This window comes from Taudactylus pleione, unplaced genomic scaffold, assembly GCF_031769625.1.
Source record: "Taudactylus pleione unplaced genomic scaffold, aTauple2 ptg000456l, whole genome shotgun sequence".
Classification (NCBI taxonomy): Eukaryota; Metazoa; Chordata; class Amphibia; order Anura; family Myobatrachidae; genus Taudactylus; species Taudactylus pleione.
The window spans coordinates 854,269-876,649 of record NW_028284858.1 but is presented as its reverse complement, the minus strand read 5'-3'; the positions used below and the strand labels follow the sequence as shown (position 1 = coordinate 876,649).

At 43.9% G+C, this 22,381-nt stretch overlaps 1 protein-coding gene across 6 annotated transcripts in view; it reads left to right on the top strand.

The window, feature by feature from the left end:
- The window catches only part of HMGXB3 (HMG-box containing 3), a 60,604-nt gene extending 39,264 nt beyond the window's left edge, over positions 1-21,340 (top strand). For all 6 annotated transcript variants that reach the window (XM_088448498.1, XM_088448497.1, XM_088448496.1 and 3 more), the window contains 8 exons: positions 1,015-1,142; positions 3,271-3,402; positions 4,005-4,189; positions 5,523-5,742; positions 13,421-13,554; positions 15,004-15,120; positions 17,995-18,204; positions 19,393-21,340. In XM_088448498.1, the coding sequence (XP_088304624.1) occupies positions 1,015-1,142; positions 3,271-3,402; positions 4,005-4,189; positions 5,523-5,742; positions 13,421-13,554; positions 15,004-15,120; positions 17,995-18,204; positions 19,393-19,872 (1,606 nt within the window). In that variant the 3' untranslated portion in view covers positions 19,873-21,340. The remainder of the gene's footprint in view (positions 1-1,014; positions 1,143-3,270; positions 3,403-4,004; positions 4,190-5,522; positions 5,743-13,420; positions 13,555-15,003; positions 15,121-17,994; positions 18,205-19,392) is intronic.
- Positions 21,341-22,381: the final 1,041 nt, after the last annotated feature.

Below are 22,381 nucleotides of genomic sequence, written 5' to 3'. Positions count from 1 at the left end.
GTGCTAGTTTTTCCCGAAGTACAAAAGGACTGTGTAGACTGTAAGGATGGGGCCATCTCTGTCTACTCTATGAAGTGTTTTTGTGGGGTAGAGATTAATGCGCACCAATCCACAAAGTAACACCATTAAAATACGCTGTAGACACGACTTGATTCAACCATATGCATTGCATCTAATGCATGGTTATATTTTGTGGTCTGAGAAAACTCCTTTCTAGCCATTTTTAATATAAATTAAAAGCAAAATATGTTCCCTTAAGCAAGTGTTACAAGGGGCACAACTGGTATAATACTGTTTGCATCAAAAATGCTCCATTAATAAAACTTGTACAAAGAGTCATCATTCAATCTGGGTTCCGTCTGATGGTAGTGATGACACTGACATTAAGCAAACCTCCTGGGCTAGTTTCCACAAGTCGACAACAGACCAGTATCTGACGTGTGGAAGCCAATTATTTAAGGCTGATAAGTAAAAGTCACAACTTAACATATCAAACCTCTTCCAAGTAACTATGTCCCTATTCCCTACCGGTTTCACATTACCATGAGACTTTTAAACATGGCCCATGTTGGTTTGCTAAATGGTCTTAATGCTATCAATGACAACAGTCATAACATGGTGCCATAAAACCATTTGGACTATCACAGGCCATTTCGATTGGCCTGATCAGTTCCCAGTTTGGCCACTTGAGTGGGCAAATTTACAGATCTAACAGTTTGGCATTAAGCCTGACCAATCTTATTACATGAGTGACCACAAACACAAATAGTGGACAAATCGTCAGAACTGTTTCAGTTGGATTATCCTGTGATTTTTGTATTGGGGCCATATTACAGAGTGCATGGAAAGCATAATAAATATTCCCATTCATCATAATGGCAAAATGAAATACTATTTGTAAATATACTCTCGTTTATGTCTGGTTTTCCTGAAGTCACTTCATTAAATAATCCTTATCCTCTGTATTTTGACTAACGGTATAGTATTGGGACGTGTTATTTTGGTGTCTTGCAGCTCAATGGCTGGCCCCCAGGATTGCTGGCTTTTAACAGCCAATCGTCTGCATCTGGTGACTGCTCAGGTCAAGGTGTGTCTAAACCCCCAGTGTCTGGCTATACACAGCTTTAATGACCTCTACACTGGTAAGTAATAATCATAGATGTACTATATGTGAATATGTATTCATTCTACTGATCAATGTTCCGACTGCATATTCCTTGGCAAAGACATCATTCCAGGCTCACTCCTGGGAAATGGCCTTATTTTATGAGCATCAGAGACATTGGGCCTGATACTGAGGTGGACCCAGTGTTGATCTCTATAACATCTACATAGATACATAGTAAATTGCTGTATTAATTTTTATAAACTTAAATATTTTATTAGAGATGCCACTCTATGCACTCTAATAGGGAAACAAAGCAGTGTTCTCTCTGACTGCTAACGGATGTAGAGGCGCCAGCTCTGTGCTGAGCTGCCAGCACTGGCTCCTACTAGGACTGAGTGACCCCATGCTGGGGATTTCCCTGTTGGGAAGTAGTTACAGTAATGCTGTCGACATTTAAAAAGCATTTTAAATGATGCTTTAAATCACATTACAACATAATACTGTTAACAGTGAAAACCAGCCCAGGCCATCTAGCCCGCAGCTGGCTCACACTAGCCCTAACACGCTGAAGTGTGCTCCTATCCTAAAGCACATGCTTTTTTACAACATGTTAATTCAGTGACTTCAATTTATTATTAAAATTTGCCAATCAGAAGGAAACGGTGTTTCTTGTTGTATCTGCAGAATACTGCTATATAACTGTGAAATTAAATTTATAGCAAGCTCAGGCCCTGTTCACGGCTGCCTTTATCTCTCGTATATCATTCACACATCCTGTCTCACTATATCGAGAAAATGATCATCAGAGGCTGTGTTTGTACAATCACAAACCTCCAACAGATGGAGGCAAAACAGCAGCAGGGGGCGACACAGCTTCTGCAGACAGTGATCCCCTTGTTTTGCAGATGGCAAGGACACACACATAGGCAAACAAAGCCTGTTGTGAAAAAAAAACATATCAAATATATATAGAAACATAGAATTTGACGGCAGATAAGAACCAGTTGGCCCATCTAGTCTGCCCTTTAATGGTGCAGTTATTAGGATTAGGGGTAGAGTTGGATTAGGGCTTTGGTTAGGGTATTAATGTTAGAATATCAGGGTTTGGTTAAGGGTAAGGGTTGGGGTGTTAAGGTAGTAGGATTAATTGTGAGGGTTTATGGGATTAGTATTAGGGTTTAAGATTTAGGGTGAGGGTTGGGGTATTAGGATTAGGATTAAGGCTGAGGGTTAGGGTATTAGGATTAAGGCTGAGGTTAGGGTATTTGTGTTAAGGGTTTGGATTTTGAGTTAAAATATTAGGGTGAGAATTACTCATGGCCAGGTCACCAGGAGCTGTAGGGGTAAGATTTAGGACACTCAGAGGTGTATCAAGCAAGTGTTATCTCCTTGCAAGTGTTCAAGCAGGGTGCCCAGTAACTAGGGTCCAGGACTTGGAATAAGCAGATTTCAGGTTGACTGTTATCCTACTGCTTTCCTCCTGTTTAAACTAAATTGCCATTACCAATGTAATATGAAGTTTTTTCAAATGAATATGGATTTTACAGGTACATAGGAATGACTGCTGATAGATGGTCGTATGTGAGTGACAGTGAATTAGGAAAAGCAACATTTAATATTGCATTCTCCATGGTTTCCAATAACTCTTCCCTAATACAGTATTGTATAGACATAATTTTTTGGAGGAATGCCATATGTCCTAAACTGTTTCCCAATAGTCCCAGAATTGTTCCACCCCAAATTTTTTATTTTACACTCAAACTATGAAAGCACACGCATTAACAGGATACGCTGCGATAGGCTGACTTTGTTGTGTTGTCTGGTTTGTACATAGCCAAGTGATAGATCCACACCCAGGAAAGAAATGGGACTGACTCACTATGATTCTGTGTCGGACTGATAAGTCTCCTATTGATGCTTAGGGCACACCTCAAATAGAGGACAGGATAGAATGTATTCTTTGATCGCAAAGAAATAAACTAATTTAAAATTCATGTCTTTATAATGTTATGTTAAAATCTACTTGCTGATGTTAATGTTCACACCCAATAGCTTAAATGTAAAATATAATCGTGAAAAAGCGAAGAAAATGTAAACAAATCCAAAATGACTACACTGTTTTTTCAAAGCTGCTGACCTTAACGTCTTTTTCTGCTCCTCAGGGCTCTTTAATGTGGGGAATAAGCTTCTTGTTAGCGTAGATCTCCTTTTCTCTATCCGGAACCAGATTAAGATGGCAGAAGAGCCCAAAGTTTCCATCAGTAACATCCTCAAGTCTGTGCAGGGGCAGATAGGTAAGGTTACGTAACAAAGATAAACACTAATGTTATTACATTGCTGGAGATAGTATGTCTCCTGAAAAAAGGTATTTATCATTAATGCAAGGTTAAGCTGACTGTATATGTATGTATATAATCTGCATTCTTCCATAATTAATAAGGCAGCTGAAATAAAACTGTTGGGGAGGCGGGTGCATGATAAGCTACACGGATAACTTCAGGTCCGCCATGAAAGGACATTTGTTTGAAAATTAAAATGGCATAAATTAAATTTTTATGTATATTTTGTAAACAATATATACATATATACAGAATGATGGGCCTAAATCAGAGATATACATGAATGAGTTCTCATCCTGAGTAGCCTGAGAGTTACTTAGATGTCCGATGTTAGCACAGTTAATCCGAAACTGCGTCTTTGGACGCAACAGCAAATCACAGAAGCCGGCAGTAAGCGCCTACGCATTTTGCATAATTTCGCGCAGCTAATACGTACAGAGACAAAGCAGCTGTGCCTTTAGCGCCCATCTCTAAATCAGCCCCTGTATCCTATGTTCAAATATAAATGACCCACGTTGTCCATATTGGTGTTCTCCTGTGTCTCCTCCTCCTAACAGAGGACATTCTGAGTCCAGAGGAGGTGCTGGCAGTTCAAGAGTTGCTGAGCTGTGGTTACTGGGCCTTTGAGTGTCTGACTATCCGGGATTATAATGATATGATCTGTGGTGTCTGCGGGGTGGCACCCAAAGTGGAGATTGCCCAGAGGAATGTGGAAAGCACCTTGACACTGACCAACATAGAGGTAAAACGGCATGTAATATAAAATATATGATGTATTTGTCAGTGTATGCCGGTTGTGCCGTGTAATGTGTGTGGTGCTGGCTGTACAGCACTGGGATGTGGCGGCCAGGCATTAGGATTGTGTGACCAGGGGTACAGATGGGGAATGGGAGTTCTAAAGGCCTGCCACCGGGTGTATTATTATGGGGGCCTGCCACCGGGTGTATTATTATGGGGGCCTGCCACCGGGTGTATTATTATGGGGGCCCACAGCTCCCGCGCCAACCACCCTTTAGTCTGACTATATGCATGGAGAAATCTGGGGCAAGTGCCTTGATGAACCAATGACTTCATATTTGTCAACTCATTTACACCCCACTTGCTTTTGCATGTGTTTCATCGGCCTTTGCAAGGTAGCGCAAGCAGCCCTCTAGTGGGTGGCTTAGACGACATTGTGCCAGGGCTCAATTTACTCCACAAGAGTCAAAGAGACGAATGAAGTGCATCACTCGTGAAATGATGGGTAAATAATTGGTAAACGACACGATCTGACGGACGTTGAACATGGAAGGATTGTTGGTGCTCGCAGCATTAGCAAAATGGCTGCACTGGTGAATTTTTTTGAGGGCGGCAGTTCAAGTGTACACAGAGTGGACCAGCAGACAAGAAACTGAGTCTGAGCATAAGGCCTGTGGTCATAAATGGTTACTGGATGCTCAAGCGGAACGGAGTGTGGGCAGCTTGTTCAGTCCCACAGATGGGCAACATTGCACCAATTTACGGAGAATCTGAATCAGGGACGGCATGCCACACATTACATCGTATGGGCTACAGAAGCATAAGGTAGCTACAGAAACATTGCTATCTGCTGCTCACAGGGTGAAACGCCTCCAGTTTGCTCAGGAAAACGGGTAATGTGGTCTGACAAATCAGGTTTTCAATTACACCATGCAGATGGTCGGGTGAGGATATGGAGACAAAAGCACAGACGCCTACATAATCACGACTTTTAGGCTGGCGGAGAAAACCAGTGTAATTTGTGGCGTACTGTCTGTTGAGAGGCCATCAGAATTGGTCCATGTTCAGAGACCGCCAGATCATATTGTTTACCCATTATGTCATGAGTGATACACTTCACTGGTCTCTGCATACCTTCACCTTTCCGTTCTTATACAGATTCAGACATCCTAGGTCAGCATTATCTGCGGAATAGCTACTTTGCATTAAATTGCCCGGTGGTCATTATAATTCGGACACTCAGTGTATAATTATATGTCATAATATGGTTTATTTTTTAAAACTGCTAAATCTGAGCATCACTTCACGTAGATACCAATGATTTCCTCTGTCACCAGTTTACATGGCCAGAGATTTTAGCAACCAATGAGGTGAGCATGGATGACTTCTGGTCCACACTGGAGACAGAGGTGTTGGAACAAGCTGCCTTCCCCTCCAGCATTCCCATCACCAAGTTCGATGCCTCCATCATCTCCCCTTTCTTCCCACCACTCATGCGTGGGCCTGTGGTAGTAAACAGTGAGAGCTACAAGAACCTGGAAATAAAGAAAGTCACAGGTGAGTAGATCCAGTAGGGCCCCCATATCTCTTTGTCTGTCTGGTATTACCCAGTCTGGTTTTATTACTGTTTTGATGCTAGCGCTGTATAATAATCTTGCTCCAAGCCCATCCTCATGGGTAGCTTGTCACCAGTTTGTGTTTATAGACCAATTAATCTGCACTTCTGAGTGGGGTGTGTGCATAAGACAAGTATTATTTCTCCTTCATCCACTAGGGGACACTGGAGTTCAAGACAGTGGGGTATAGACGGTGGTAGAGTAGAGCCTGGCACTTTAAAAAAAAAATCTAGAAGTGTGACTGGCTCCTCCCCCTCTATGCCCCATCAGCCCCAGTTTTTAGAATGTGCCCGAGAGAGCCGGAAGCACATCAGGCTGTCTCCAGCCTTTTTTAAGTATAATTTATTTTATTTTATTTTTTTAGAGCTTTTTATTTAAAGCATTGAGGACAGGCAGACTGTTTACTGTGGCAGTCTGCCTGCTACGTGGGAGCCGCCGGGAGGGCACCACACGGCTACTGCAGCCTGTGTCCGGTGACCCTGAGGGGGGACTTTAAACAGAGTCATCAGACTCCATGAGGACCCGACACAACTGAAACCGGTTCGTGTCCGGGTTTCCTCATTTGCCCCCCAGCCCAGCAACCCGGCCGCAGCAGTTTGTAAGTATATCCCACCACTCCTGACTAGCTGGAGCGGTGGGCCAAAACGCTGGGTTTAGGGACAGCGCGTGCTGCGCGCTTGTCATACACAGCTCCTTCCAACCTGCCACGTGGTGGTGTCGGAGCTGCTGACGAGACCCGCCGCTGCACTCAACAGTCAGCGTCAGGGTCTCTGGCTTATTCCTAGCCATCACCCTCTTAATTGAAGGAGGGGATGGAGCGCGGCCCCTGCAACATCAAAAGCGCGGTGATGCCGCGGCGGTCACTGAGGACACCTGCTCCTCCCTCCTCTATATAGGAGTTGTAATGCTGGGTGAGTAGATCACACAGTAATGATAGACGCCGCACTGCTGCTCATTAAACAGTACAGCGCTGACAGGCGAGGTCCCGCCATCTGCACAAGCAGTGTAAGGTGCCGGCTTCGGAAGCCAGACGAGTCCCTCTACAGGAGGCAGTGCAGCGCTGACAAGCAGCGCGGTCCTTGGCGCGCATATATATAAAAGCCGGTATTATGGAAAGGGCGCGTCATGCATGTTAGCGGCGCCATCTATAGTCTGGCCCGTGCTCTCCCTCATCTGAGAGCAGCGCGGTTCTACCAGTGCTCGCTTCAGCAGATAGATTAGCTCTATAGCAAAAGGGCTTTAATGTTATAACTAACCAGCAGCTCTCCTCTAATATACAAAGGAGGAGACGCCGCGACCCTATGCTTTTTAGTGGCTGGGCTGACAGACGGAGCGGTGTCATCCCACAGCCCCCGGACGGGCACTTAGTACTTCAGCGGCGGCATGGCTTCCTCCACTAACGTGTAGCAGCCTGCTTTTGGGGGTGTTTTCCTGTTAGCGCAGCAGCGCAGACATTCTCTGCATTAGTTCCCCCGCGAAGAGGCACCCAGACGGAGTGCTGTGCAGACAGCCGCCTGCATGAGGGAAAGCACATTAAGTGTAATGGTTAGCGACTGAGGTTATGGGTTCAGTTCCCGCTACGGCCCTAACTGTGTGGAGTTTGTATATTCTCCCTGTACTTGCGTGGGTTTCCTACGGGTACTCCGGTTTCCTCCCACACTCCAGCAGCCGCCTCCCGTTTTCCCTCTTTCGGGCTGCCCTAACAGCAGGGATTATTAGCGTGGGTCTCCTACGCGCCACCCTCCCCCTCCTACGCTGGGAATGCTGAAGCGCAAAAGGTAGGGGATGGCTGTCACTGTTTGACAGGAGTAGTGCTAGCTATAGTAGATAGCTGGTTGCTAGCAGTATGGGAACTAGCCCAATACCCTTTTTGCTTAACACCGCATTATGCGGTTATGAAAGTAAATGACTGGTATTACCCCCTGTCAGGCTTCCCCTTGGTTCTATACAAAGGTTGCATAGCTTAATCTAATTGCTTGTGAAGGCTACCTCAGGGTGCACTAGCTACCCTGCCTAAATGAACATTGTTTTACATTGGCTCACCTTAGTCACTGTTCTGGTGCTGCTGCCAGAATTTATGGTTATAGCATACCCTTAACCCAGGGTTAGCAGATTATTGCGTCCCATACCCAGGTTATGGCTCACCTTATAGAGGGGCAGTACTCTTCCCATACATATATGTGGCAGCACATATACTAACTTATAGGCTGGTTTTTAAAAACTTCTAGTTCTCACCAGCCTTCTGTGTTTACCTTAGAAGGTATGCATATGTGCATCTATATAGATTATATTTTAGGTGCTCCATTCAGCAGCACATACAAGAGGAAGTTAGTTACTGCCGGTGTGGGGGTTGGCATTGCTGCCTCACAGCATGGAGGTTGTCTTTTTGATTCCCGCTTTTAAAGTAAGTAACCAGTAACAGAAGGGTCCCAGGATAGTCTGGGATAGCACGCTGCTAAAATATCCTGCTTCCTATGCCGTAGCAGAATGACGACCACAGGCGGCACATGAGCAGTTCCCCTGCGTGGAGGTAAGCCACATGTATGTATTTGTATTTTATACTAAGCCCTGCTTTAAAATATATACATGTCTGGAGTGAATTTTGTCTTGTGGCTCAATTCCTTCCATAGCTCTACTATTGCTCATGTTCTATTTTCAAATTATTATCGTCACCTACTAATCTTGTATGTAGGTATGCATGTTTGGAGATAAATATCTATCGCTTCTTATCCTTACCATAAAGGTAGAGGTAGGATCTGTTATCAGTTTTATGTCTGGTACATACTACATAGCATATTTTATAAGAGAGGTTGCGATTGGAGGCTGGTCTCTCCTGATGCGGTAGTTAATACAATAACTCCGCTTTACACCATCTGTCCCTAGGGTTTTGTATGTGGGTATATACCTATATTCCACGGATGGGAAGCCGCCTGGGATTACCAATAGCTGTCAGCTTTATCCATATATATATATTAATGGTGGCTCTATAGACTAGAGTCAAGTTCTGCAGCTTACATAATGATAGTCGCAATTCCCTAAGGCATTGCTTCTGTTATGAACCCTATACATAACTGGGGCCTTCTTGTATGTACATGTATATATATATATATATATAGTAGCTCAGATGGGGTGGTGGTTGGCGTTCCCGCCTCCCAGCGCGGAGGTTGTGGGTTCGGTTCCCACCTTTCCCACATCAGTGCGGAGTTTGTATACTCTCCCTGTGGCACTCTGGTTTACTCCAAATGTGAGTGGCCAACTTGTCACCATATAAATAACTGGTGATTATTTAATCATATGTACTTTAATCCTCCTGGGGTTATAGTTCTGTTCTTGTCAGTCCCTATCTATGACGCCCCCCTTTAGGGTGATCTATGATTATTTTCAACTTTGCACTTGGTAGCAAACTTATAAGACACTAAGAAGGCGGGATATTTGTGTTATGTATGTATATGTGTGTATAATATATGTATGTGTGTGCGTATATATGTATATATATGTATATATATATATATGTGTGTGTATATATATATATATATGTAGCATGCTGATCTCCTGAGGCAGGACATGTATAGATATGGCATGCTGATCTCCCCGTGCAGGAGTCTGACAAGTAAACTTGCTGTGTAGGCACTACTCTTCCTTTCAAAGAGATTGCCTTCTCATGCAACTATGTTGTCTGTGTGTATGTATGAATATTTTCTAATAATTGGAAAAACCTGGTTTTTAACCCTATGGGGGCTATCACTACAGATATATCCCTTCTTTTCTGGGGATAACGAACGCACTCTGTCTATGTACAGGTACCCTTCTCCGTATAGATTCCAGTACTCCATATTATTGTCTTGTCACATATTTTAATACATGAGTGTCTAAAGGGCCCCTAGGTACACTCTATCTGTACATAGAGCATCCAGGTTCTATTCCATCCTCAGGGCTTCATTTGTTAAATTAAATGAAGGCCTAGGGCCACCCGCTGATATAGGCAGGGTCAGGCCTGGATTGTATTAGATTTGTGGGCGTAATACACACTTCACCTTTATAAGTGTTAATGTACTGATACTTACACGAGCAGACCGTTTTCTGTTTTATGAAAAGTTTCTATATGGATACACATCCCTAATATAACCAGCTCAGGTGCAGAGTACTGTTGTACAACCTCCTTGTCTCCACTAACATTTTGCTAGTTTATACAGTGTTTTCTACCTCAACATCTCCAGGCTGAAGTCCGTGCTGTAGAGCATAGGGTCTTAGCCCACTGAAGCTACTCCCTATACCTGATGGGGCAGGTTGCTGTGAGATGGAAAAGGTCAGTGACATTCTACATAGCGTCCAGAGGGCTTTTGGACGCTCATAGGTAAGCGGGCTTACCCCACTAATGCCCAACCTGACATGGCATAGCCGTTATTCTCCCTTATGCACCCTAGTGGTGGTCCTAGCAGCCATCCGCTCTGTTAATCAGTTGGCTCTACATTTTAGAGCTTCCCTGGTGCATAGTTTTAACATTGAGATTAGTGACACTATTCTACTAGAATCTGTTGACTGGTACCTGACTGGTACTTTCAGGGTTGTCCTAGTGCTCTAGCCTTGCTGTATGGAATGCTTCCCTATATTGGTAGCTCTCCCTGGGTGGCTGTTGCATACGTGCTCTTTAACTGCTAGGGTATCCTGTGTGTTTCAGAATATGTTCAGGCCAGCAGTTGGTACTGTCTACGCACTTCTATCATGTTGGGAATTGTCTGTTGTTTTGGAGTTTATGGCTGTGATTTTCTTTTCAGCTGCAGGTGTTCAGTCGCTGTTTTCTACTCTGTTTTCGGAGTGGGGTTCTGCTGTCTGACCCTCTGAAGGTATTGTAATCTCAATCCTCTAGATGCTGCCTCTGCTTCGTCCCCAGTGTGATCTCCACTCATGGTCTTTTCCTTCTACTGGTTTACAACTTGGTAGTAGTTGGACCTCCAGAATGGTTGATGGTGACTGTTCGGCCTTGACTTTTACCTCCCTGCAAATCTCTTTGTTAGGAGTCTGTGGACAGGATCAGCACTGTTTCTGTAGATTGGTATCGTTATACTTGTATCTATATGATTATGTCCAACAGTGCTGGTATTCTGCTATCTGCGACAGCTGCAGTTTCCTGTTTCCGAATCTGGTACGGTTTTCTCGAATTTTGTTCTCGGGTTACTGCCCTTCTCATATGGATTCTGGTTGGAGCTCTCTGCTCCCAATAGTCTGGTTTGGTCTGTTTTCAGCTGAGTTTACAGGGTTCTGATGCTTCTCACCTGAGGGTGTTTTCTCGCTAGCCACTTATTCCATTCTATTTACGCTGTAAGTTGTGGAAGTTCTGTGTCTGTTCCGCTTGGAGTTCTGATTGTCTCCTGGCTCACTACACTTGATCCTCCGCTCTTGCCTTCCGTTGAACCTCTGGTTCTTGGCGGTCCCTGTTTCTGTTGGCCAAAGGGTCGGCATGTTCTCCGCGCTTCCCACCCAGGAGGTTGGCTTTGGGACGTCCCCACTGTCTTGAACTCCAGTGTCCCCTAGTGGATGAAGGAGAAAACAGGATTTTGGTACTTACCGATAAATCCCTTTCTCCGATTCCACAGGGGACACTGGACGCCCGCCCAGCGCTGCGTACCTGCCAGTTGTTTGGTTCCTTCTATGGTTGTGTGACTGCATAATTCCCTGCAGTGGTTTCCTCTGTTCTCCTTCAGTCGGTCTTGTTTCGTTCTGTGGGCTTCTCTTTCTCCTTGTTTTCCTGTTGTCCTCCGTCTCCTCTCGGGCTCAGTTCTTAAACTGGGGCTGATGGGGCATAGAGGGGGAGGAGCCAGTCACACTTCTAGATTTTTTTTTTAAAGTGCCAGGCTCTACTCTACCACCGTCTATACCCCACTGTCTTGAACTCCAGTGTCCCCTGTGGAATCGGAGAAAGGGATTTATCGGTAAGTACCAAAATCCTGTTTTACAGTACTCCTCCTACAGCCCTCTGGGGGACACAGATATAACTAATGGAGTGCAGTGCTACCCAAAGGTGGCAGGACGCCTAGAGGGAAACTCTCAGCTCTGTATCAGGATGGCAGTGCTCCCTGTGCTGCACTGCTGCCTCCCCCTCCCCCTGAGCGCATACCATTACCGTCAGGGGGTGGGTGGAGGGCGGGGATCTTCATCGGAGTTGCCCTTCGAGCAGCAGCAGTGCAGGTCACCGTCTCTTTATGCAGACCTCCGGAGCCGGTCAGTTTGTTGCTGGTGAACTTGGAGGATTCCGCCCTGTGCGGAGGCACCGGCTGCATCACCCTCCGTACAGCCCTGGAAACTCTTCCATCAATGCCCCAAAGTGACTTCTGCAAATTTGAACCAGGCCCTTGCAAGGTCTCAGTTTTTTTTTGTTTGTTTTATTCTCCCTATTTTAACTCCTCAGTCGAAACTGCAAGAACTATGTGAAGGTAGAAGGTGTTTCTTTTTCACCTTTCTGAGTGTGACCGGGCATATTTGGGACCAGCAACCAGGCCACTTCTAGGTATAAATGACAAGTACAAGTCTGCTCCTATACATTTTCTCTGTCCTTTCTCCATAGGAGATTGTTCTCTCCCCAAGGCTGGAAGTTCCACAACCAGGGGTGTCAGAGGACATAGGGTCTCATTCAGACCCGCTCGCGAGCGCTGTACGCTCACAAGCGGGTCGATGTTACCCAAATGCGCATGCGCACGACGGAGGCGCCTCCGTCGTGCGCATGCGCGAGACCCGGCGAGCGACGGGGAAGCCGTCGCTCGGGTCTCGCACCAAAGGGGGCATGTTGTCGATGGTGATTGACAGCACACCCCCTTTGGTGGGCGTGACGGGGGCGTGGCTGCCCAGACGGAGACGTTCCCATCGGAACGCCTACCGTCTGGGTCCGGCCCCACTGACATCACTAGTGATGTCAGTGGGAGTGTTTTTGGCTCTGATAGAGCCAAAAGCACTCCGGGCTTGCGGCAGACGAGACCCTACCACAAGGGTCTTGTTGCAAGCCCGATGGTCGCGATGGTCTTGACCATCGCGACCATCTTTTTGGCCGCTCGCATAAACTGTGGGTGGTCACCCACAGCTATGCGAGCGGTCGGGAGGCCGCTCCAATTTTGGCCGGCCCTGATTCAGAGCGAGTGCTCTGGTCAGAGCGTCCGGCTCTGAATTAGGCCCATAGTCACCTCCTTCCCGTTTACCTACTTCTAAAGGATTCTTACTTCTGCAGTTGCACTCTCATCAGTAGGTTGATTAGTTTGTGACTGTCCATCTCCATATTTAGGGTTTTGGAGTGTCCCCATTAGATATGACTGTGTCCCCTGTAGGATTCCGAGAACATAATATAGATATTTGGATTGCCTAGAGAGGAGCAGTTTTATCTAAAAGCCAGAATCCTATGTCCTTTCTAACTTCTCTTCTTTATGTAACTGATGTATTCTTATTTTTTGAGGATTTGTACTTCTTAAATAATTTTAAATAAAATGATGCTTTTCTTGGTTCTCCCAGTACGTGTAAGGGTGCAAATGGAGAGGCTTGCTTAGTAATTGAGAGCTGCTTAGCAGCACGGTGTAAGAGAGGTCAATAAGCATATAGCTATTTATGTGACTATGTATGTGTATGTGGGGCTACAGGTAATGGCAGTGCTCTTGCAAGACTTCTTCACGATGGCACCATGAAATTGGATGATTTAAATAAGCTTAGTAAGGAAGAGCTACAGAGGATGCTGACTCTCTGTAGGATTCCATGGGACACTACGGACACAAAGGTAATTCTGTCACCTGTCACGTCTGTTTCCTGGCTTTATGCAAATGATGACTTATTTATAGTGCTGCGTTATACTGTGTTGTTGTCACACTACAACTCTGACCTTACACAGACCGATACAGCGGCTTTACAGCATAGGGTCTGATTGTGAGTCGGACGCAAATGTTTTTCATGCATGCATGGAAGCGAGTTTATAAATTTTAGATGGAGTTGGGCTGGAACTTGGCCGTATCGGTCTTTCCATGAAATAAGGGTATTTTGGGGGCGAGGAACTGGGCAGTGGCAAAGTGATTGCATGTAACAACCCTGACTTATGGGAGTGCTGTGGGCATGTATGTAAAGCACTGCGCATTTCGTGCATTTGAGGAAGGAAAGCCAGCATGGGACTGGCACAAGTACAGATACTAATGATGATGAATGTGGCAGCTGGCATAAAATTATTGGGCAGTACCGGTTTACGCTTCAGACACCTGATCCCCCTCATTAGCCCCACGGATTCCTGCATTAGCATAGTGTAGTAAATCGGGTTTTCGCATCTGCCCACAGCTACAGCTACTATGCGTGTGGCTCAGAATCATCCTCATAGTGTATAGATGCCAGTATTATGGTTAGTGAATGGCTGAGTTTTACAGTGAAATAGACCCACCAAAAATATGTGTATTACATACCTCCCAACCATCCTGATTTCAGCGGGTCAGTCCCACTTTTGGCCGCTGTCTCACACGTGGACCGCAGTGACCCGTGGGGGGAAGGTTGGGGGAGCACTCGATCACTCCTCCTCTGCACGGCAGAACAGCGGGTGAATACTGAACAGATGTCGTGCGCATATACAAAGCATCTAAACAGTGCGACGGGTGAGTCTGGGGGCAGCCCAGCTGCTTGGGGAGCGCTGGGCATGCCCGCCGAGTGATGAAAACGAGTGCTGGCCACACACCCTTCCATCGAGACCATGCCCGCTATCCAACGGGGTTCTGATCTTTGATTTCTAAATATTGGGAGGTATGGTATTATGTGATTTTGATTATAGCAACAAACCCATACCAACACGGGGAGAACATATAAACTCCACACAGATAGGGCCCTGATCAGGTATTAAACTTATGACCTCAGTGATGCGATGCTAACCACTGTGCCGCAGTGTCATCGTTGTGTACCAGCACACTCACACAATGGTCAATCAGGTGCATTTACGTAATAACTACACCCCACAGCTGCATTTTCCCCGGTTATAAATGATTCATGCCAACACCACCTTTCTTTCTCTTGTAGCAGTAGGTGGTGGCACAGTGGTTTGTCCGTGTCTGGGAACAAACTTTGGGAGAGGGAGTGCTGTGTCTAATAATAAATGATATTTGTGTGAATGCTATAACTTCCTTCTGTAAACTCTTGGGAGACCTGTGTCTAATCGTGATCATTTTAACTGTTGCTGACTGATTATCCTTCTTTATAGGACAACATGTGTTACTCCATCCTGGCACTTTCCGAGTTTGTGCAGAATGGGACTCAGATTAAACAGCCTCCAGCTCATTTAACTGGGGGGAAAATCTACAAAGTCTGCCCCCATCAGGTATGACAAAGTACAACCATAGATTTCTATGAATAAAAGAGATTTTTTAAAAAAAAAATTCAAAAGGAACACTGTTAATCAAAAGACAAGAATAGACGTACAGCTGCTGTAATCATTACTGTCAATCTAATAATATATGATTATAAAAAATAGCCCCAATTATATATCACTAAAATATCCTTAATAAAATCCTTTGGCACAGAATAATTAGTACATTCCAGATTTTCTGAGACTATATTGGTGAATATGGGGTTACACTTCAGTGTGATGTAAAAACAAGGATTGTTGGTAAATCCTGTTGCCTTGCTTATCGCGTACTAAAGAATAAAATATATCTCAGTCACTCAGGATGATTAATAATAAGCCACAGGATGGTCAATAGCAAAAATCCAAGATGTTTAGTATTCATTTAACAGTACAGCCTAGTAGCCAAGCTAGGACGTTACTTGTCAGCTAAATCATATTTGCAGTTTATTAGACTAGCTTCAGTGATGTCATTAGTAAGTGATATGTCAGATGCAAGCTCAGTTTACAGATGTGTCCTCATACACCTCGGGGTAAGTTTACTAAAGTGAGTGTTTTTAGATGTGGAGATGTTGTCCATAGCAACCAATCAGATTCTACTTAACATTTATCTAGCACCTTCTAGAAGATAATAGCTAAAATCTGAATGGTACCTATGGGCAACATCTCCACTTCTAAAAACTGTCATTTTGGTAAATTTACCCCCGCTTGGCACGACTTGACACTCTGCCACGAGTGGCACAGTGTACTTTTTCCAAATTATTGCATCTGTGTCATATCGTAGCCACATATAAAACCTCTCACAGTGTACCAGGGATGCTAGCATGCTACTTTTGTTGCAAAGAAATTGCTATAACATACAGTGCATCCGGAAAGTATTCACAACACTTCACTTTTGCCACATTTTGTTATGTTACAGCCTTATTCCAAACTAGAATAAATTCTTTTTTGTCCTCAAAATTCTACACACAATACCCCATAATGGCAATGTGTAAAAAGTTTTTTTGAGATTTTTGCAAATTTAATAAAAAAAACACAAAACTTAAGAAATCACATGTACATAAGTATTCACAGCCTTTGCTCAATACTTTATTGATGCACCTTTGGCAGCAATTACAGCCTCAAGTCTTTTTGAATATGATGCCACAAGCTTGGCACACCTATCTTTGGGCACTTTTGCCCATTCCTCTTTGCAGCACCTCTCAAGCTCCATCAGGTTGGATGGGAAGCGTTGGTGCACAGCCATTTTCAGATCTCTCCAGAGATGTTCAATCGGATTCTAGTCTGGGCTCTGGCTGGGCCACTCAAGGACATTCACAGAGTTGTCCTGAAGCCACTCCTTTGATAGCCTGGCTGTGTGCCTGGGGTCATTGTCCTGCTGAAAGATAAATCATCGCCCCAGTCTGATGTCAAGAGCGCTCTGGAGCAGGTTTTCATCCAGGATGTCTCTGTACATTGCTGCATTCATCTTTCCCTCTGATTCCTGACTAGTCTCCCAGTTCCTGCCACTGAAAAACATCCCCACAGCATGATGCTGCCACCACCATGCTTCACTGTAGGGATGGTATTGGCCCGGTGATGAGCGGTGCCTGGTTTGCTCCAAACATAACGCCTGACATTCACGCCAAAGAGTTCAATCTTTGTCTCATCAGACCAGAGAGTCCTTCAGGTGCATTTTGGCAAACTCCAGGTGGGCTGCCATTTGCTTTTTACTAAGGACTGGCTTCTGTCTGGCCACTCTAATATACAGACCTGATTGGTGGATTGCTGCAGAGATGGTTGTCCTTCTGGAAGGTTCTCCTCTCTCCACAGAGGAATCCTGTAGCTCTGACAGAGTGACCATGGGGTTCTTGGTCACCTCCCTGACTAGGGCCCTTCTCCCCCGATCGCTCAGTTTAGACGGCCGGCCAACTCTAGGAAGAGTCCTGGTGGTTTCCGAACTTCTTCCATTTACAGATGGTGGTGGCCACTGTGCTCATTGGGACCTTCAAAGCAGCAGATATTTTTCTGTACCCTTCCCCAGATTTGTGCCTCGAGACAATCCTGTTTCGGAGGTTTACAGACAATTCCTTGGACTTAATGCTTGGTTTGTGCTCTGACATGCACTGTCAAGTGTGGGACCTTATATAGACAGGTGTATGCCTTTCAAAATCATGTCCAATCAACTGAATTTACCACAGGTGGACTCCAATTAGGCTTTAGGAACATCTCAAGGATGATCAGTGGAAACAGGATGCAACCGAGCTCAATTTTGAGCTTCATGGCAAAGGCCTGTATGTATGTACATGTGATTTCTTAGTGTTTTTTTTTTTTTATTAAATTTGCAAAAATCTAAAAAAAAAAAACTTTTTACACATTGTCATTATGGGGTATTGTGTGTAGAATTTTGAGGACAAAAATTAATTTATTCCATTTTGGAATAAGGCTGTAACATAACAAAATGTGGAAAAAGTGAAGCGTTGTGGATTCTTTCCGGATGCACTGTATGTACAAAGTCGCAGATTAATAGCGGTGATCGCTCATATTGAAACCTTTTTTACACAGATTTGTGACAGTGTGTTGCACACAGCAGTAAAAGTACAGCAAGCCCCATTCGGCTGGCAAAGTAGTTTTATCGCTTCTTGTCGTTTTAGCGGTTTGAATAAGACGTATATTTTAAGTAAAAGGGATGCTCGGTGGGGCTAAGGCGCAAGGTCCGTGGCGTGACAAACTGCTGCAGCTGTCTGATCCGGCATCTTCAGTGTCAGCAGCACAAAACTGAAATTCTTAGAATACATTCTAGGTGCTGTCATGTCAAACACTATTACATTGATCTAATACATCCTTGGTTATCTTGTCTCATTCATATAGGTGGTTTGTGGATCTAAGTACATTGTCCGTGGAGAGAGCCACCATGACCATGTGGATCTCTTGGCCTCCTCGCGGCACTGGCCACCTGTGTACGTAGTAGATATGGCAACACAGGTGGCCCTATGTGCCGATCTCTGTTACCCAACTCTGACACAACAGATGTGGGGCAAGAACCAAGGCTGTTTCTCCGATCCGACAGAGTCACCAAAGGTTAGTGTGATAATAGTTACAGCTCCAACCAGCAGTAATACCATACAAGCGTAGGATCTTTCAACGCCAATGTATTATTCTTAAAGTTCATCTGTAACCTACACACAGTGATGGCAAGCACTTTGTGAGCTAAACCAAGACATTGAAGCCCATTCATTCACCAGGGGAACTGCTGTGATGCTTATATTAGCATAATCACCTAATTAAGTTTAAACTTTAATTAACAGTAAAGTGTTGTGTACACAAGGAAACTATTGCACATGGAGTCATATTTAATTTGTCAAATTGTCTGTTTAGTAATACAGAAAGGAAATACTACTATTATCTCTACTATTCTCCCCCCATCCATGGTAATAGAGGGTATATCTTTAAATTACTAGAAATATTGCTGAGTCTGTCTCCTTCCTGTCCCTTGCCTACAGGCAGTTAACAGAAAATTAAGATGGGATAGATAAAATCCCAAAACCTAAACAGCTAATGTAAGCATTTTTATGACCAGCAGAATTTTTTTATTAGTAGTTTATGCACTGATGGAACATAGAAATGTTAATGCAGCATTGTCACTGTAATTCATGAAATTGTTAATAGTTTAGTTCAACAGTAATTCCTGCTTTATCTATAAGTGGCGGCTGAGCACTTTGGTTTCTAAAGCTGGCTATACGCTGAACGATAATTGTTGAGATCAGCCGATGGAACGCCTGTTCCTAAGGATAATCGTTCACAGACTCAAAAACGGCAGATAAACATTCTGGATCGTTTGGTTATCAAACCTGTCCGTTCCTCCCGTCCATCGTTCAGCTGACTATGGGTAGCGAATGGAAATTGCCTCCATACCTCTTGCAGCGGATAGTGTCACACCGATGATCGGTGTGCCGCTTCTCCCCACACCTGTGCTATGGCCAGCTTTAGATGCAGTATGCAGGTCTAAGGTCCTGGTTTCATTTGCTTTTAAAATGATTGTCCATCACTGCCCTTGTTTTTCGGGATAGCTGAAAATGACTTCCTATTTCCGTTTTCTTTCTGGGCATTTACACCTGAAGTGTTTCCTTAGAAAATAAAAAGCCCTCATGCTTCAAGGCAGTTTCTGACAGTGTTGCAACTTTTATTAAAGAGTTATATATATTATTTTTTTCTACATTATTTTATTATTGCAAGAACTTACCATCATATGTTGTCTTTGTGCCTTAGTATGTTTCCTGCCCAGAACTGCTAGACAGACATTACAACGTGGACATGATGGGAAATGAGCCCTCGATTCAGCACCCTGTTACCAAATCTGCTTCCCGGAGAATTGTCCATGCCGTGGCAGAGCAGAGCGGAGCCTCCGACCCAACCTCTCGCCACCATTCTCTCTCGCTGTGCCGTGAGCTGGAGCCATACAGCGCCATCATTACAGCTATTGGGGACAGCAAGACCAGTAATATCCGCCACCATCCCATCAATTTTGACAATGCCACGCACTATTACCTTTACAACAGGCTTATTGATTTTCTCACCAGCCGGGAGATTGTGAACCGGCAAATTCATGACATTGTCCAGAGCTGTCAGCCCGGAGAGGTGGTCATCAGAGACACTCTGTACCGACTCGGTGTTGCACAGATTAAAACAGAGATGGGGGACAGTGTGTTGGAGGAAGATCTATTGTTGGAACAGCCAAGATCTGTGTGACAGCGTCTGATATGTTGCACTACAGGTATTCCATATAAATGGAGACAATCGACCCTCCCAGCGAGCATGTTGGTGTTCTACAGCACATTCATTTGTCACACTGGAACGTCTGTCGGTAACCATCAAAATTTCAGAGTTAGGTTGTTAAGTCTTTGCTCATCATAAGGAATTAAATAAATGTGCTTTCTTATGTTTCGGCACCAGATACCATTATACATATATTTCTGTGTTTAATGCCTGTGAATTCCAGGGGACTCAGCAGATAATTGATTTGCATTGATCTTTAGAATATCTTCTTTTTTTTCATTATAGAGACTTATTCTATTAAAAACAGATTTTTTTTTATTTTATGGCTATTGCAGATCCACTTGTGCAGAAGAGAAGTAGATGGCTTGTTTAATTCATTATGCCTGCCAAAATAACTTTCATTGAAATAATAGATTTACTAAACAAAAATCTGGTGGGATTTCTATCCCTATCAACACTCACCCTCAGCTTAAGTTGAGGACTTCAGATGATCATTAGAGTCCCAAAGCTGCTACCCAGATCCTGCTTGAAGTCCTCCATGAGCTGTTATTTCCTGCCCAAACACTCCTCTTACTGCATCCCAAGGAGTAATTATTATCCATTAAATCCGGTGGCCACATACACTGAGGAGTTCTAGTTTTCAGTTTGACCAAACGAAAAGAGCACATACTGTGCTCGTTTTACGCGTTTTACTCCAGGATAAATGTATGCACTCCACGCGTTTTACTCCAGGATAAATGTATGCACTCCACGCGTTTTACTCCAGGATAAATGCATGCACTCCATGCGTTTTACTCCAGGATAGATGTATGCACTCCACGCATTTTACTCCAGGATAAATGCATGCACTCCACGCGTTTTACTCCAGTAACCTATTCAATAAATGGTGTTATACCCACCAATAAATGAATGAAATGAAACCAGTAACATCCCAGTAAACCGTGTCGTCATCTTTCAAAGAAGACTAATAAGGAATTTCTCTAAACAAAATAAATGGTGACATACTCAATAACCTCAACTGATTATTAACAATAAAATATGTGGGTTTGTGACTGAGATTAAATCTATCCAATTTTTGTGTCCATTTCTTTTTAATATTGTAGTTGTTATAGATCTGTTATAGGTACTGTAGTTGCTGGTAAATTTGTTTTTATTATGATATTACTGTAATTATGCTGTAGTTTGATTGACTTATGGTGATGACTTCCATGATGTGTCTGTAATGATCTCCATGACATGCTGGGGGCTCTGTTTGGTATCGCTACCAAGAGTTTTTAGATGTACTGCACTCGATCACTGAGATTTATTTCCGTTGTACCCAGAGTTCGGGAAAACCGTTGTTTATAAAATCAGCATGTTACATTACCATTACTTATACCCCTTTCAGACAGAAAGACAGATTACCGGGTTAAACACTTCAACCCGGTGATTTGCTGATTTACACGAGTATTTCCTCTGTCTGAAAGGGTCACGCCGGGTCTAAATTCCTGGGACTTCGACCCAGGAATTTACCAGGGTCGGAGACACGGGAATTTAGACCCGGGTTGATCCTTTCAGACAGAAGAAATACCCGTGTAAATCATCAGATTACCGGATTTAAATGATTAACCCGGTAATTTGCTCTTCTATATGAAGGGGGGTCAGGCAGGAAATGGCAAAACAACATGGTACGCAAATGCCGGATAAAATCCGAGTTTTTTTTGCTATTTTCTGTCTAAAGGTGGTATAACTGGCAGTGGAGAATGCCTTTTTCAGTTATTCCTTATTTATGAATAAGCAAATTGCAGTAATGTTATAATCTTTTTTTTTAACACCGCCATTTTGTTTCAAAGTTGCAACTATTCAGATAACTGTAATGTAATGGGATTAGCTTGTTCATCCGGTGTATCCGTTGCCTACATACAGGCGAGTCAGCCATTTTGTGGTTTGATTCTCTACACATGTGATTGTAGCAGTTGACTAGAAGCTAATGACCTCACCACTGTGTAAAGGCAATGGGTGCACTTTAGGGTTTATTTAAGTAACATGGTGCCCTGTGAATACATATGTATAACTCACACCAACCAATTAGATTCTAACTTTCATTTTTAATTCAGTTTAGAGAATGGAAACAAACCTTTGTTCCTTTGGTTGCTATGGGTTACAAGTGTTATCACATTAGCACATTTATGCCCTGATAACCCTGTGCTTTTGAATTTACATCCTAATCATCACTAAGCGGGGTATATGTAATAGGTTCTTACTTCCAGGAACTGGTGTGATTTTGGCGATGTAGCCGCTAAATTTAAAGCGACAATTTATTTTAAGGCAAAACCAACCTGCCTGCTCCTCGGCTGCTAGGCACAATCTGTGACCAGCTAGCCCAAAAATATTAAGATTGAACAGGCCCAGGAGGATTCGCCCCTGTGCTATGGCTTACATCATCTTTTCTCCACAGCTTAGTCGTTTTCAGAATTTTCCTACTATTATTTTTGTAGATGCC